This window comes from Condylura cristata, unplaced genomic scaffold, assembly GCF_000260355.1.
Source record: "Condylura cristata isolate star-nosed mole 26May11 unplaced genomic scaffold, ConCri1.0 scaffold00007, whole genome shotgun sequence".
Lineage (NCBI taxonomy): Eukaryota > Metazoa > Chordata > Mammalia > Eulipotyphla > Talpidae > Condylura > Condylura cristata.
Genome location: NW_004567108.1, coordinates 34,780,256 through 34,796,111, shown reverse-complemented (window position 1 = coordinate 34,796,111; position 15,856 = coordinate 34,780,256). Strand labels below are relative to the sequence as shown.

Here is a 15,856-nt window from a genome sequence, read left to right as displayed (position 1 = left end):
GCTCAATTAGCAAATAATTTTTGACCTTTTGTTTTAAACCAATTATTTTTGTTCACCTAGTCCTTCATTTACTAATTGTCTATAGTTTTCAAGCTTTGAGTTTTAGGGTATCAACTTTTTTTTTTTTTAACATAAGTGACATCTTGTGGTGTTAAGAGGTATGACTGCTCCTTTCATGCTGAAAATACACCTGTTTTATAGTTTCAAAGAACAAGAAAAAAATACATAACTAGAAAGTTAAAGAAAATCACGCTATTTCCAGGAAGTCATTCCATTTCAGCATCAAATGAAGCAGCAATTGTGATCAAAAAGCAAAATTTTAACAATTAAATATAAGAATTTAGAAGGTAATGGAGCTTTTGCTTAGTATAAGTTACCACTCTTTTTAAAAAAGTCTATAATCCATAAATCATTGAAACCTTTCACTCCTTTTAAAGAGAAAAATTAATGTAAATTAAGGAAAAATTTAGCCTATGTAGCACTGTATATTGCTATGCAAATATGGTTATTTTGAGAGGGAAATACTGCATCAGTACATCTTAATTGTAATCAGAGGAAGTCTAGCCAAGAGCTATTATTTAATCCACATATTCTTATAACTAATTCAACAAGAGACATATACAGAAACTAAGGAATGAGTTTATGACTTATACACTTCGGAGACCAATTCAATAGTTCTTTATCTTTTGAATCTAATTTTTAAATGGAGCTTATACTTTGCATGTTTTTCCCATTTATTAGAAAAAATATTATCTAGTAACATGTTTTTATTTGCATTTTACACAGGTATCCACTACAGGTAGTACATTAGGTTTTCAGAAAAAAAGATAGGAACACGAGTCAGAAATTATTTTTTCTAGTACTACATAGCAAAAAGGATTGATTTATAGTAAGTTTGTGTCCAATGTGAAGCACTCACCTCCAGTTCAGTTAGGAACTAAACTTCTTCCTCTGGGTGACACTCAGAACCCTGTATTGTTTTTGGAACAATGTAGGTACTTAAAAACACAAGAGTAAATAAAAACAGAAAGCTCCAGACACCTAATTGTCTAACCTTCTGAAAGGAAATATCATTCATTACCTAAGAAATAGGAATTTTTCCCTCTATATTTTTTTTTAATTTTACTCACTAGATTCCTGCCATATTGGTGACAAAATTAACAAGTAACAGTCTATAACTGATAGCAACACTTCCTCCACCTTCATAAGCCTTTTATCTTCTCTTTGAAAATTCCTTACAAAAGAGACATTAATTTCCTAACTTAAAAAATTCAATGCAAAATTTCATGAATATTTTTAGATTATTTCTCTCCTTTTGACACAACTGACCATTATGTCTCCAACTTGAGATCTTTCTCCCTTAAGAGTCTCTACCTATTCTCCCTTTGGTTCCCATCTGCACTTGTGACACACCAGTGAACAAAACAAATGAAAATCCTAGCCCTCAGACATCTGACTCTACTAAGAAAAATAAACAAAGAAACAAATACATAATAAATATGCAAATTTTAAAACATAGATTATATATAGAAAAAAGAGCAAAGGGAAAGAGAATGCAAAAGGAAAGGAAGGTAACAATTTTATACAAGATCAGAGAATTTCAAATAAGGACAACTAAAGAAAGATTTGCAGTGAGGGAATAGGGAGTTCAGAAAAAAACACTCAAAGCAAAAGACAATGCAAGGAGGGTAAAACATAGGCTTTGATGTTTACTCTGAGTAAGTAAGGAACCACTGAGGGTTTTGAATAGAGTCATAATCAATTATCTAAAAGGGATCATCCATGCTGCTCTGTAGGGATTTCCAGATCTGTTCCTTATATTATAGCTATAAAACAATAAATCTGTCAGAAAATCACTATAAAAGCTGGAAAACTAAAAACAAAATAACTCTCTGAAGACGCTGGGATCAACCATGGCAGACAAGGCTTTAGAGGCCAAGATGCTTGGAAGAAGGGAAACACACAAAGTGAGCTCCTTATTCACATCAATTTTTTTTTCTGACTACATTTTTCAAATTATCATGTGAGAGAATAAAATCTAAAGATAAATAAACTTTATCAGACTGAAAAGACACAGATTGAAGTTCAGGACTATCAAAGGGATTGGAACCTGACAGGGCAAAATCGCAGGAGAGAAACAGGGAAAAAGTATTCCTTTAGGCCAAAGAAGAAATGAGAAATTAAAAAATAAGTTTAAAGTGATTAATAAAACAGTAACATTTCATAGCTTAAAAGTGAAGCTAAAAGTGCTTAATATATTTCTAAATGCAATTAAGAGAGATTGAAAATCAATAATCTGTTTCTAATCACAAGCTAGAAAAGAATAACAAACTCAAAGCATAGGTAAGAAAATAATAAAGGATAAGAGCACAAACTATAATAGAGAAAAAACAAAAGTTATCTATTTCAAAAGGGTTAAGAAAACAATGAGAGCATGTAAAGCACTTAACACTGAGTCTAGCACATCCACTTCTTCAACATTCACTATGTGCTAGAATTGTTCTTAAGTACTAAAGTTCTAAACTGTTTCGGGAGTTACATTCTATGAGTCACAGCTGGGGTGGGGAAAGGATGGAAGAAGACAGCAGGAAAGGAGATAGAGGTCTGAAAGTAGAGCAGGCAGAAAGACAGAATGACCAGCTAAGCAGTATGCAAAGAATTAAAGTAGTGTGATGCTATAAAGAACGAGTGATCACAAATAAACCTCTATGTGTAGATGATCATTTAAACTGAGGGCTCACAAACTATAACGGATTATCACTAGGCTCTTGATGTTCTTTCTCTGGGAGCTTATCCTGTACTGACTTTTTGTATAGTAGGGGTCCCTTTGATAGTGCCATGATGTAGCAATAGAAAACTTCAAAACCTAACTTAAATTAATAAACAAACAAACTGAGGTCTCAAAGGCCAAGGGGGATCCACCCATAGGAACACTGGAAAGACATCAAAGTAGCCATGAATTTGGATATGAGCACTCAAAAGAACTCTAAAAAGGGGTCTATAAATGTAAGTGATGGTTGTTTTCTCAAGTACACTAACCTTTTTGTAAGCCTATATGAACCCAAAATAAATATTAGTTGGAAGGATAAATGAATACAGGCTATATACTCACCATGTTCCTTATCCCTGACCCCAATAAAAGTTAAAAATTAGGCATACATCAGTTACGTATTTATGTATTAAAAGTCATGATGCCATACATATATCGTAGAAGTATCTCTATTTCCCAAACCCTCAACTATTTTTTCTGTTGGCAGGCAACAGGAAATAGATTCTACTTTTGCTCAGGATAGTAGGAATGTACTGTAGAATGTGACTACTCATCCTAAAATCTCAGAATCACTGAGATCGTAGAGTTTATATATGCTAAGACAAAAATTGGTTGGAATAGGCAAAAGAGTTTTTTCACAGTTTAAGAATACTGTAAACTTAAAAATGCTACTTTCTATAAAAGATTGAAAGATTGGTAATCAAGCAACTAAAAATGATAAATATAAACAAAGAAAGTTTCATGCTAAAAAATATCATTAAAAAAAAGAATTGGATAGAAATGCTAATTTTTCCAAACACAAAAAGCCCTTAGGAATCAGTTAAGAGTTGAATCAATAGAGATAAAGAATATTTAAAAGCATTTCATTGAAAGTCTAACCCAATAAAAATGAGGAAGAAGACTTTATGAACTTACACAGATGAAGACTCAAAATTATTAACATTGTACTTATTAAGAATGGCAAATTAGACCCTCCCTGGTGACACAGCAGGTTAAAGCACTGCACTAAGAAGCTTAAGCCACTTCTGCATGAGTTCGATCTCCGCCTGCCCTGGAGGAGATCCACATGGCGCAGCAAACCTCTCCTGACCTCTCCTGACCCGCCCACTGCTCCCCTCAGCAGTGTACTTCGTTGATCTGCCTGTTCTGCTCCCCACTCTGTCCCTGGTGAATCCTCTCACCCTCCACATCTCTGGCCTGTACCCCAGTTCTGTATGAGTAAATAAATCTTTTTAAAAAAGAATGGCAAATTATGAAATTTGAAGGTGCCCAGTATTGGCAAAGGTATTAGAAAACAGACTTAATACTGGGGGAGGGAGAAAAATTGGTGCAATCTATCTGGAAGGTGATTTAGCAATAATTTGTCATAACATAAAATAAATCTTTGACATAGAAATGTCTCTAGGGCTTTTTCCTAAAAATAAATTCACATGTGAAATTTGTGTTGTATAAATGCTATTCAACAAAAGTTAAATCAATAAAGATACTCCTCAAGTGGAAAACTAAAGAAAATTCTAAAAAATCACATAGTGGTTAAAAAAATTGAAATAGTGTCATATGAATGTAGAAAAGTCTCCCAAATAAACTAATGGGAAAAAAAGATAACTAAAGAATAGTACATATTTTATTGTTTGGCTGGTTTGTTGTTGTTGTTGTTGTTTTAATTTCCCTGGAAGAATACATGCATAGGAATGGAAGTTATATTTTCTATATTACTAACTTGCTGCCACCACATCTTACATTTATAACATAACTACTAAGCCACCTGACAGTGTTGTCCAGAACTTGTAACACTTATTTTAGCATCAAAATGTTTCTATGAAGTATTTATTGCCATTATTACTCCCATTCAACACATAAAGCAAGCTGATATTCAGAAAATATAAGTAGAATATATAAGATAACACAACATATAAGAAGTTCTAAACTTATACAACTTTTAAATATTCTATTACAGAACTAGGGAATGGCACAGCAAAGAATTAATGTTGAGTCTTGTTTTGAAATACTTATTCTTCACTGCCAATTTCTGTTCTAAAGCTGAGTGTATTAAGAATACATTTTAGGCCCTCCCTGGTGGCACAGTGGGTTAAAGCACAGCACTAAGAAGCTAAAGCCACTTCCGCATGAGTTCGATTCCTGCCTGCCCCGGAGGTGACCACATGGCGTGGCAGACCTCTCCTGGCCCGCCCGCTGCTCCCCTCAGCAGTGTACTTCGTCGATCTGCCTGTTCTGCTCCCCACTCTGTCTCTGGTGAATCCTCTCACCGTCCCTGTACCTCTGGCCTTTGACCTAGTTCTGTATGCACAAATAAATAAATCTTTAAAAAAAAAAAAAGAATACATTTTAGTGGGCCCTCCCTGGTGGCGCAGCGGGTTAAAGCACAGCACTGAGAATCTAAAGCCGCTTCCGCATGAGTTCGATTCTGGCCTGCCCCAGAGGTGACCACATGGCGTGGCAGACCTCCCCTGACCCGCCCGCTGCTCACCTCAGCAGTGTACCTCGTGGATCTGCCTGTTCGGCACCCCACTCTGTCTCTGGTGAATCCTTTCACCCTCCGCTTCTCTGACCCATACCCCAGTTCTGTACTAATAAATAAATAAATCTTTAAAAATCTTTAGAGTTCTTTAGGAACTCTAAAGCAATACCTCATGAGCGTAAAATCCCTAACATATGGTGTCACAACACTTCCACTCTAACCCCAAATCTACCACAAAGAAAGTGTGGTAAATGTGGCTTTTTTCTCTTAAATTCAAAATTTTTATTAAAAAGAAAACTACTGGAACCATAATAAACAATAATTCTACCTATTCTCAATAATAGTCTAAAACATCTGTGATGCACTTCTGGATAAGTCAAAGTAAATTTTATTTTCACTGACATTACTTTGACTGTATTTGGTTAACATTATCTCATGTAGATTCATCAGATCAAAATTAATTAGTATTACAGAATAGTGTTTTCCATCCAAACAATTCATCTTTGTTGGCTCACATGCCTCACTGATACTGGCATGCCACTGTAATAATGGGCATGGTGCCACCATAACAGATGGGCATAAACATAGACATGCCAATGAGTCAGTATGTGCATCAAGTTTGAGTATTAGTATTAGGTTTTCCTCCAAGAAATTCATAAACGAAAGTAGAATAAATATATGTTTTCTATAACTGTGTTAATAAAATATGCCAGCTCAAAACCAGATTAATTTTTAAATTCTTAACAAAAAACTTTCCAAGGCCACAGAAGGCAAGTTTTCCATCTGATGAATCTGGATCAGCCTCCTGTATAGGGAATTGAGGAAACCAACACGCAATCTCTACCTTAAATAAGCATTGTCCCTGAAGCACTTGAAAATCTCAGTAAAAATTCAGTTTTTAAAAGGCATAGAGCAGTGTTGTAACTGAAAAAGTATAAAGCACCATTCAACAACATGAGTACACTTAAAATGACTGAAATTTACACTTTAAAATGGTAAATGTGATATTATATGCCTTTACTATAGTTACAAAAAAGAAAAGAGTCACATGGCCCTGCCAAATTTCTTGATGAAGGCTATGTAGGTTTGGAAATGGAAAATGGTCCTCTGAATTTTACTTCATGGTAACAGAATCCACATAAATTTTATGTCAGTATTCTGACACTTCAATTAGAAATAAAGCATATGAAAATGTTTTGCAACTGATACATGAGTATATGACCAAGGGAAAACTGTCTTCAAAGAATACAAAAGCCCTGAAGTTCCAAAGGTTGGCCTAAGAAAACTGGCCCTCATGAGCTCAGACAACATGGAAACTATTTCTTTATTTTGGAAAATAAATTCCTGGGCAATTACAACTATGGATCCAAAAAAAGGATGGAGTGGGGGGAGATGCAGTAAAAATATGTGGGTATGGAGTGCCATAGAAACTAAAGGTGGCATCCATGTAATGAACCTAAGAGTATTTGGATGGTAGAATAACAAGATATGATGTAGTAATAGATGGGGTGAAGAGGCCATGCATACATAAACATTTAGAGCTACTGTGATTTAACAATACATACTATCAACAAGTAAAAGAGGGGGACCCTGTGAAGAAATGATTATTTTTGATACTAGATTCAATACATTCATCTGGAAACCACCTTCAAAAATACCCCCACTGAGCTCAGCTACCCCTCTTCATTCTAGTTGTTGTGATTTGCCACTGCTCTGACATTTTAAGCCACTGGCTTTAGAGTAGCTTTAACATCTACTCAGAAGCCCATATAATAACCTAATTTCTAAGTTTCTGCGCCTAACATTCTTTATTAATTCTCATCTCCAGAAAATGTCAGTTATTCGCTCCTATAGTCAATAACCTGCATCATGCTCAACCTCTGTGAATACCCAAAACTACTCAACCTCTGAAATATTAAGGTCATACAATTCTTTTTCTGGTGAAACTCTCTTACTAGCTCTCAGTTACTGCCACTCCACCAATCCCAAACCATCAGCAAATTTCACTGCCTTTTGTTCAAAACAGATCCAGAATTAAACCATTTCTCTCTACCCCCACCACTATGATTTAGTCATCATTTTCTCTTGCCTGGATTTCTGCAATATTTCCATGCTGGTCTCCCTGCCTCAGTTCTGCATTCTATTCTTAGTTCAGGAGGCAAAGTGATCCATTTAAAAGTAGGATCATTTCACTCCTCTGTTCACAATTGTACAATGTTTTTGGCATCCCTCAAAGTATAATCAAAGTCCTTACAATGACTTTAAACAATTTACAAAGTCCAAACAATCTGGCCTTCACCCATCTCCTCTACTAACTACTAATTCTTCATGCATTCTATTCCAGTAATTTTGGCCTATTCATTGCTCCCCATATGAGTGGAAAATTCTCTATCCTCAGAATCTGAACAGGTACTATTCCTTCTTACTGAATACTCTTCCCCAGACATCTAACATGGCTCCCTCACCTGCCTCAGTATTATGCTCCATTAACAAATTCTCAAAGATCTTTTTCTGACCATGTTATTTCAAACTCCAAGCCAACCTCCACCCTAACTCTCTATTCTCTCCCCTAGTCAAGTCAACGATGAAGTGACGTGACTTGCTTACACATATATTCTTTGTTACACTAAAACATATGGTCTGTGAGACCAGGCATTTTGTCTACTTCATAGCCCCAGCATCAAGAACAGTACCTAGCAACAAGAAGGCACTCGTGTGTTAAGTCAATAAATTACTTCTATAAGGTTTTTTAAATTTGGCGGTGGGATTAACATTAGAAATGAACATAGACCCAAGTCTCCCACAGATTATAACCTTTTGAAACAGGATATGTGGCCAGCACACATCAGATACTTCAATGTTACAAACATCTAACGGCCCATCTGCTCAAAACACGACGATTTCTCCTCACTCAACATAAAAACCAAAGCCCCCCATCTTCTACTCTGCTCCTTACCTCTCTGCCTTCACAGCACAATTTTTCCCTCATGACCACATTCTTAATGTCAGCTTTAAGAAACCCATTCCCACAGTAAAGCTAGATGATGTATAGTGCTGCCAACCCATGATTTTGGAAACAGGCTCATTCATGAGTCTTCCCTTGTCCAGCTGCCATGCCAACTCAGCTGAAGGATTAATGGCACTGGCCTTCTAATTAAGCTGTGCCTATCAGCAATATGAGTAATCAGCCCAACAATAAGCAGACATTGACTAGAAATTGTTCATTTTTGTAGATCTATGAACTCTTTCTAGCTGATACGCTAAATAAGTCTACCCTAAATACATAAACCAATGAACATTATTCATAATAATAAGAAATATAGGAAAATCATTTCCTTCTTGATTATTCTACTTTGTGCTCTTCACTTTAAATTTTGAATTTGGACTGCAGGCAATTTGTTTTTGTCAGCAGTTCATTTATATACACAACTGCAGTACTGTCAAATTACTTCACTATAATACATTTGTCATTCCATAAGCATTTATGAATTTTCATGCAAAAAAGAAGAACATTTCACCCAACCATCTGTTTGCTTTTTGTTTGTTTTAATCATTCAGTTTTAGTAATGTTGTTTTAGATTCTAAATATTTTTAGAAATAACATGAAATTTTACATTGAAACTTAAAGGGAAGGCTTAAATTTCATCAGATCTGTAATCTTTAAATGCTATATCTTATATCAAGGGATTAATATTTTCTAAGTTGAATACTCTTTAAGATAAACTGTGAAAGTCTGAAATAACTTTCCCAGAAGAAATGCAAGATAAGCAAATAAAATGAATCACTTTCATAATCTGTTAGAAAAGGATTCTGCTTATGGTCAGTATTTCATCTATTTTTGTTTTGTTCAATGTGGTAAATTTTACTTGATTTGAAGTATATTTCAAGAAATACAGGATCATAATGCACTACTAAAGTGAAAACTGTTGAGTTGCCACCGCTTTTAAAACTTGCGGTTTTAATCACATTGAAGACAAAAACAGCTAATTCATCTAACTAGGAATACTAGTTTTTTTTTCTTTTGTTAATAGCCATTATGAAACAAATATTATTTACTATAAAAGATCAATAAAATGTTGAAAAAACCTAAACACTTAATAGGTGCCCTTTGTAAATTTGATAAGTAGCTTTAATCAGTATATCAGTAATATTAAGAATTACAAAAAAAAAAAAAAAAAAAAAAAAAAAAAAAAGAATTACTACACAATTTAACATATAAGTGTCCACATGCCATAACAGTTAATACAAACTGAATTTGAATTTTCTTTAAGGGAAGATAAAAGCCTTATTGTTTTGTATTTTTCACTGAAAACACAGAAGAGTAAACTTTACATATGAAATAATCCCAAATTTATAAATAAAGATATCTTTAAGAGTGGAAAAGACTTAAAAAGTTTGATTGTAAAGTTCACTAAACGTCTATATGACAATTTCAAGTCAGTCAATTCTAGCCACAGACTCCAGCAACATCATGAAGAAAGTGAGAGTTCTGGACCTATATACTATTACCTTCAGTGTGATGTAGGATTCCACTGATGTAATGCAATAAAACAGGAGTAGACTGAGTTCTCTTTTTGCTTAAGATTTAGCCATGTAGTTTTTAAACTACAATGGCTAAAGAGACAAGCAACGTTAGTAGGATCAGAGTCATTCAATTAATGACCTAAAAATATTTATATTTATTAAGCAAAACCATGCACCAAACACTTTCCTAGGCATATCTGTATAAACTATGCTATCTAATTAAGCAAGTGTATTACAGTTCTGGACAAGTCTCTCCAAAATGTGCTATTTTGCTATGTGAGCTGTTTTGAACTAAAGGCAATTAACCATAAAGCAGACTACAGAGAAACTTTCACCTCTCCCTTGACTGGCTAAAAGAATGTTGATAGGGGAGTTGGTCCAGAAAGAGAACTAGTACAGGGATAACTTTTTAACTGAATGACCTATTTGAATGGCATGGCAAACATCTAATTAGCAAGCAATGTTCTTATCATCCAGTGAACTACTCTCCTCCCTTTTAGAACCCCAGGCCCTATATCAATCCTAGCTCAAGAGGGCATATAAACCTCAACCATCCAAACTGTCTTTTGGTCTCATATCTTTAAGGGTCATGCAGGTCCCTAAGAAACTGAAAATTGTAAAGCCAATAATCTAATACACAGATTTGCTAACTGATAAGTGACATGTAAAATACACTGCCTTAAAACCATCTAACATCAGACCCTCCCTGGTGGCGCAGCAGATTGGAGCGCTGCACTGTGAAGCTAAGCCAAGCTGTGACCACTTCAGTGCAAGTTTGATCTCTGGCCCCAGGTGACCCACATGGTGCAGCAGACCTCTCCTATCTCGGCTGCTGCTCCCCTCAGCTGTGTACTTTGTCCATCTGCCTGTTCTGCTCCCCACTGTTTCTGGGAGTCCTCTCGCTGTCCCTGCATCTCTGGCTGTACCCCATTTCTGTATGTATAAATAAATAAATCTTAAAAAAAAATCTAAAATTCCCAAATTATGGCTTTGAAGTAAAGAGTGACCCAAATAATCTTTACAAGAAAGATTAAATTCATCAAAACAAAAATAATCAATAATCCAGTAACTAGGAAATGACCAGGTTTTCTTGAGGTTAGTGACAATTACAGGACACACTACTCTAGGAGAAGAGTGTCAACAGCAGAGTAGCGAGTGGAAGGACTGAGGAGTTGTAATAGTAAACAGGAGTTGAGCCTTTGTATTAAAGAGTGACTTCAGGGGTTCATCAACGGTTGCTAAATCTAGGGATGGCCTCAGAATACCTCCATAAGCAGATTATTGAGGGAGAGAAAATGGACAACCCTTTGAGGAAAATAACATCCTAAAGAGAGCATCCAGTGCCTTTGGATGCAACAGTATGAAAAGACACATCTTCTATGGTAGTATTGTGACCAGTATATAACATGAATCTAAACATATGAGAGAACACATAAAACATGAGCAAACCCAAACAAAGACCTTACACACACAACCTATTCCTTAGATAAGAAGAGATTAAAAAGATATGACCACTAACTGCAATATATGATCCTGGATTGGATGCTCTACTAAAGGGGAAAAAATACTAAAACAAAAGGAAAAGGAAAAGGAAACATATTTATGGGGACAAATAATGACACTGGATTAGGCTGTGGGATTTTACTGATGCTAAATTTTCTGGTAATAACAGTGCTGTGGTTGTGTAAGAAAATATTCCTGTCATCTAAAAATACACACCAAGTTATTAAGAGTAAAGGGAAATAATGTTCACAACCTACTCTCCAAAGGTTGAGGAAACATAATGAGTATGAAATAGTGACTGAGTGTGTATGTGGTTGTGTGTGTAAGGGAACAGGGGGATATGTGTGGTTAGAAAGAGCAAGAGAAAGAACAAAGAAAGCAATATAGCTAAATTTTCTTATTGGTGAATGTGCATAAAATGTAGTCCTCTGTACTAGTGTAGCTTTTTTGTGAACTTGAAACCATTTCAAAGTAAATCACCAAAAACTAAAGCAGAGAAACAGGGTATGCTTTAAAGTCTTTTACATAAATCTTGATATTTAGATTTTTAAAAAGGGCAAGTGATAAAACCATTTTATAAATGACAGAGTGTAGGCTCGAGTGTAAGTGACCCACTTCCAGAACAGGGGTCTTCTTGTTTCTGTATGTTCCCATTAAGTTGCAGTTCAGTTACCAAAATGTTTCTAATTCCTGGAAGCTTCAAGGTCTCACACTGTCTGTAACTACTATTCTTTAAACTTTTAGTGAGTTGTAGGCATCCTCTAATAAGAGCCTCATAAACCCTCCTTGGTGATACAGCAGATTGGGCCGCAGTGCTGGGAAGCTGGACTTGGCCTCTTCACATGGTGCCACAGGACATGGCAGACCTCTCCTGACCTGCCTGCTGCTCCCTTCTCTGTCTCAGGTGAATTCTCTCACAGTCCCTGCACCTCTGGCCTGTACCCCAGTTCTGTATGCATAAATAAACAAAATATTTTAAAAAAAAATTAGAGCATCATAAATGTTTTCAAGTAGTAAGCAGTGTATCAAATTATTTCAGAGAAGAGACGTTAAAATTGGAATGCCTGAGTTCAAATCCACATAGTGCACTGTTCTAGCTTTGTGATCTTGGGTCAAGAAAAACTCTGCTCCCATTTTTGCATTAATAAGTAAATGAAATCAGGTAGCAAAACTGTCAGGGCTGAATGATAAGGCAAACAGTATAAAGTACTGTATACAAATACATAAGAACAAAATGTTGGCTATTATTCTTTCAAATCCAACTAACTCAGTCGCCTCTACAGCTGGTCACAGTCAAACACATGCGGTTTTTTTTTTTTTTCCAAAAGCAGACCCAAATCTAATAAAATAAAACAACAGAGGCTCTAAGAGCCTCTCTTAGATGTTCACCAACCACACAAATAAATTGTATGCAAATCACATGCAAAACAGGCAGATGCAGATTTAAAGATTAATTCAGTCGTTGAAATATTTGGAGGAAAGACTGAGTTGCAACAAGCTCCCTGTCAAAATAATCCATCATCTAAATGCACAGAAAGAGAAATAAAAAGAAACTATTCACCTTCAAACTTTGCTAACCTAGGAACAAGGAAAGTAAAAAAGAAAGTGCATTCCTATGCTGAATATAAATCTGCAGTCAGCTCAAAAATCAAAATGTAATCCCAATTTCAAAGACAAGTACTTTTCAGACTGTCCCATCTTGTCAGTAACATTCAAATTAAAGTTTAACCACACCCTTCTAACATCTGTAGTCACCAAGACAACTACATTACCTTAATTTAGTATAAATCCAGTAACAGCCTATTATGAATCCAGTGGCCATAGTGAGTAGCAGAGATTAAAATTTTTTTAAATGTAAAAATGGTAACAATCAAGATTCTGTAAATGTAAACACATCTTCCCCCCCAAAAAAGTTGGGATGGTAGTAGGTTTTTTTTGTTTTGTTTTGTTTTTACCATTTCTCAATGGTGTTTAAAACATTCTTACTGACTTTTTTAAAAAAAACTACTAAGTGTACAGTGTTTTACAGCTAATCTTAAAAGCCACACCATCCATTTGCAGACGTTTAGTAACATTCTAAATATTCTCTCCTCACATACTTATTTTGCTTGGGATTGGGGTTTTTTGGGTCTGTAGTGCAAAGGATATCCAAGAATCATTAATGTGTCCTCATTCATAAAACGCCTAGAAACCTCCATGTTCCTACATTCCTGGGTCACTCTTGGGTCTCAGGAGTAACACTCCCCCTCAACACCGCAAACACTCTCTTCACCCTATATTAGGTGAATTTCTCCATGTTCGATGCAGGAAATATTAAATTAGCTAGCTAGAGATGTTGGTTCACAATTCTGGACCTGTGTCCCACTCCAAACCAACTCAACAGTCTTTGGAAATGGGACCTAAACTCTCCAAATGGCTCTTTTCCACTAAAGTTTGAATACTAAGGACTTGTACACGCACCCCAAACTCGCCAAGAACTCTCCCCACTACCAACTGACCTACACCACCCACCTTCAGGAAACGTTACCGCCGGCTTCCCGGTCCAGCGCTAACGACCCCACCCCTCTCCCAAGAGCCGACTTCTCCTAGATTCCCAGTTCCGCAGTCCCGTCCCCGCACCCCAAGCCTTTCTCCTCACTTCTTCATATCGCTGCTAAAGAGGCCGAAGGCGCCGGAGGGGGAAATGGTTGAGGTAGCCTCCTGTCCCAGCTCCGTCGCCTCCCCTCCTCCGGACTGCTCATTGTAAGCGAAGCTGTTGCTGGACATTGCTGAGGTGCTGGCGGGTATCGGGTGGGTCTGGCCCGGGTTCTCTCCGAAGGGCTCCTGCCCGGAGGACACGGAACAAAACTAGTTCTCGTGTGGAGGGGCGCGCGCAGGCGCTTCCGGACTCGTCACGGCTCCCTAAGTCGACCTGGCGATCCACCCCCTGCGCATGCCCAGTGTGCAGGATCTCCGGAGCCCACCGCCGGCCGCTCCAGGGTCCGGCTGGATTTCTCTTCTCCGGGTTTTCGAGGTAGCCGTAAGATTCGGACCCTAGTTGTGAGACCCGGTTGTGCAAAATCTGAATTCTGATTTCTCAGAGTTTTTATTGAAGAAAAGTATCAGTTGAATCCATTTTGATCCCTAAGGAGGGATCACTTCTTTGCGCTGCTTCTGCTGGAAACCAGTGGTGTTACAGGACAGAGAGAGAGAGAGACAGTGGCTTTCAGATTTCTCCTAAAACGCCATTTAACACCACAGGAGCAACTTTGCTCAGCCACCAAGATCATTTTTGGTTTTTTAGGCTGATTTTGCGCCTCTTCCTCCAACCAAAGTTGCATTACTTTCATATTGGCCTCCAAGCAAACTTTGTCCTTGACCTCTTCACTTTAAGAAAACTTGTTTTAAGGCACTTTTGTGGATCCCTCCCAGAAGTGACAATTACAGGGCAAGTTTTCAAAAATCTGGCACCAATAGTTCCCAGGAACTAAAACAGAGAGCTTCCTACTGACCTCTGACTACCAAAAAATTAAATAAAATGAGCCATTTCATGTGCCAAGAGTAGCTTACCATCTGGATATCTCCTTTCCTATTTTCCCGCTGATGATTTACTGGAGTCTACTGAGGACCAAGGAGGAATATTGTCTGGCTAAAAAGTAGCTCCTAAGATGCCCTCCCTCGTGGCCAAGCACTGCTAGCAAGCCCAGGCCCCTTCAGAGCGAGCCTCCCAGCCTCCGAAGCCCCGGAGATGATCCACTTTGGGCAGACTCTCCTGTGTAGCCTGCCGCTCCCCTCAGCAGTGTACTTTGTCGATCTGCCTGTTGTGCTCCATACTCTGTCTCTGGTGAATCCTCTTACCACCCCTGCACCTCTGGCCTGTACCCCAGTCTGTATGCATAAATAAATAAATCTAAAAATAAAAAAGAATAGTGCCTAAGAAAGCCTCTTCCCCTACTACTTTTGTTACAGGGCAGGGTGAGGGACAATACAGAATCCCCCAAACTTGCCCATTCTAAATAGGTTCTGCCATCTGGTGCCCAAGACAAAATATACCTGAGTGCCTAAGAGCTTTAATGGAAAAGAATTTAATACAATTAGTACACAATAAGAAAAAGGAAAGAATAAAGTTTCCAAATCAAGCGGGTGAAGTTACCCATCTTTTGGTGGGTAAATGCACAAACAGGGGTGTGCCCAAAGCAGAGCCACTGAAGCCCAAAAGTTTGCCAACAATCTAAGGCACCTTCTGGTAAGTACCATAGAAAAGGGGCACAGGGGCCCCAGCACTCTAGGAGGAAGGAAGTAAAATCAAGATAAACACTGCCATTGTTAACCTCTCCATGGCTCTTTCACCCATTTCTGTTTCAACCAGTCCAGAACCTAGAAGCAAGCACAGTTTCTTCACATGTCTCTCTGCTCCATGTGCTCCTCCAGGTCTCCTGAATCTCCATCCTTCTTCCTGCCTCTGCAGTCTCCTCTCTAGCTTCTCCTCTGCCTGCTCAGCTCCACCCTCTTGGCTGGGGCAGGAAACCTAGAATCTCTCCTTTTCCTGGGGACCATCCTGTTACAATCCCCCCTTTTAATTTTTATTCCGTCATACCTAT

General features: G+C 37.5%; 1 protein-coding gene across 2 annotated transcripts in view; it reads right to left on the bottom strand.

Moving 5' to 3' along the window:
- The window catches only part of AP3B1 (adaptor-related protein complex 3, beta 1 subunit), a 191,498-nt gene extending 177,351 nt beyond the window's left edge, over positions 1 to 14,147 (bottom strand). For both annotated transcript variants that reach the window (XM_004678186.2, XM_012721952.1), the window contains exon 1: positions 13,915 to 14,147. In XM_004678186.2, the coding sequence (XP_004678243.1) occupies positions 13,915 to 14,042 (128 nt within the window). In that variant the 5' untranslated portion in view covers positions 14,043 to 14,147. The remainder of the gene's footprint in view (positions 1 to 13,914) is intronic.
- Between the last annotated feature and the right edge of the window lie 1,709 nt (positions 14,148 to 15,856).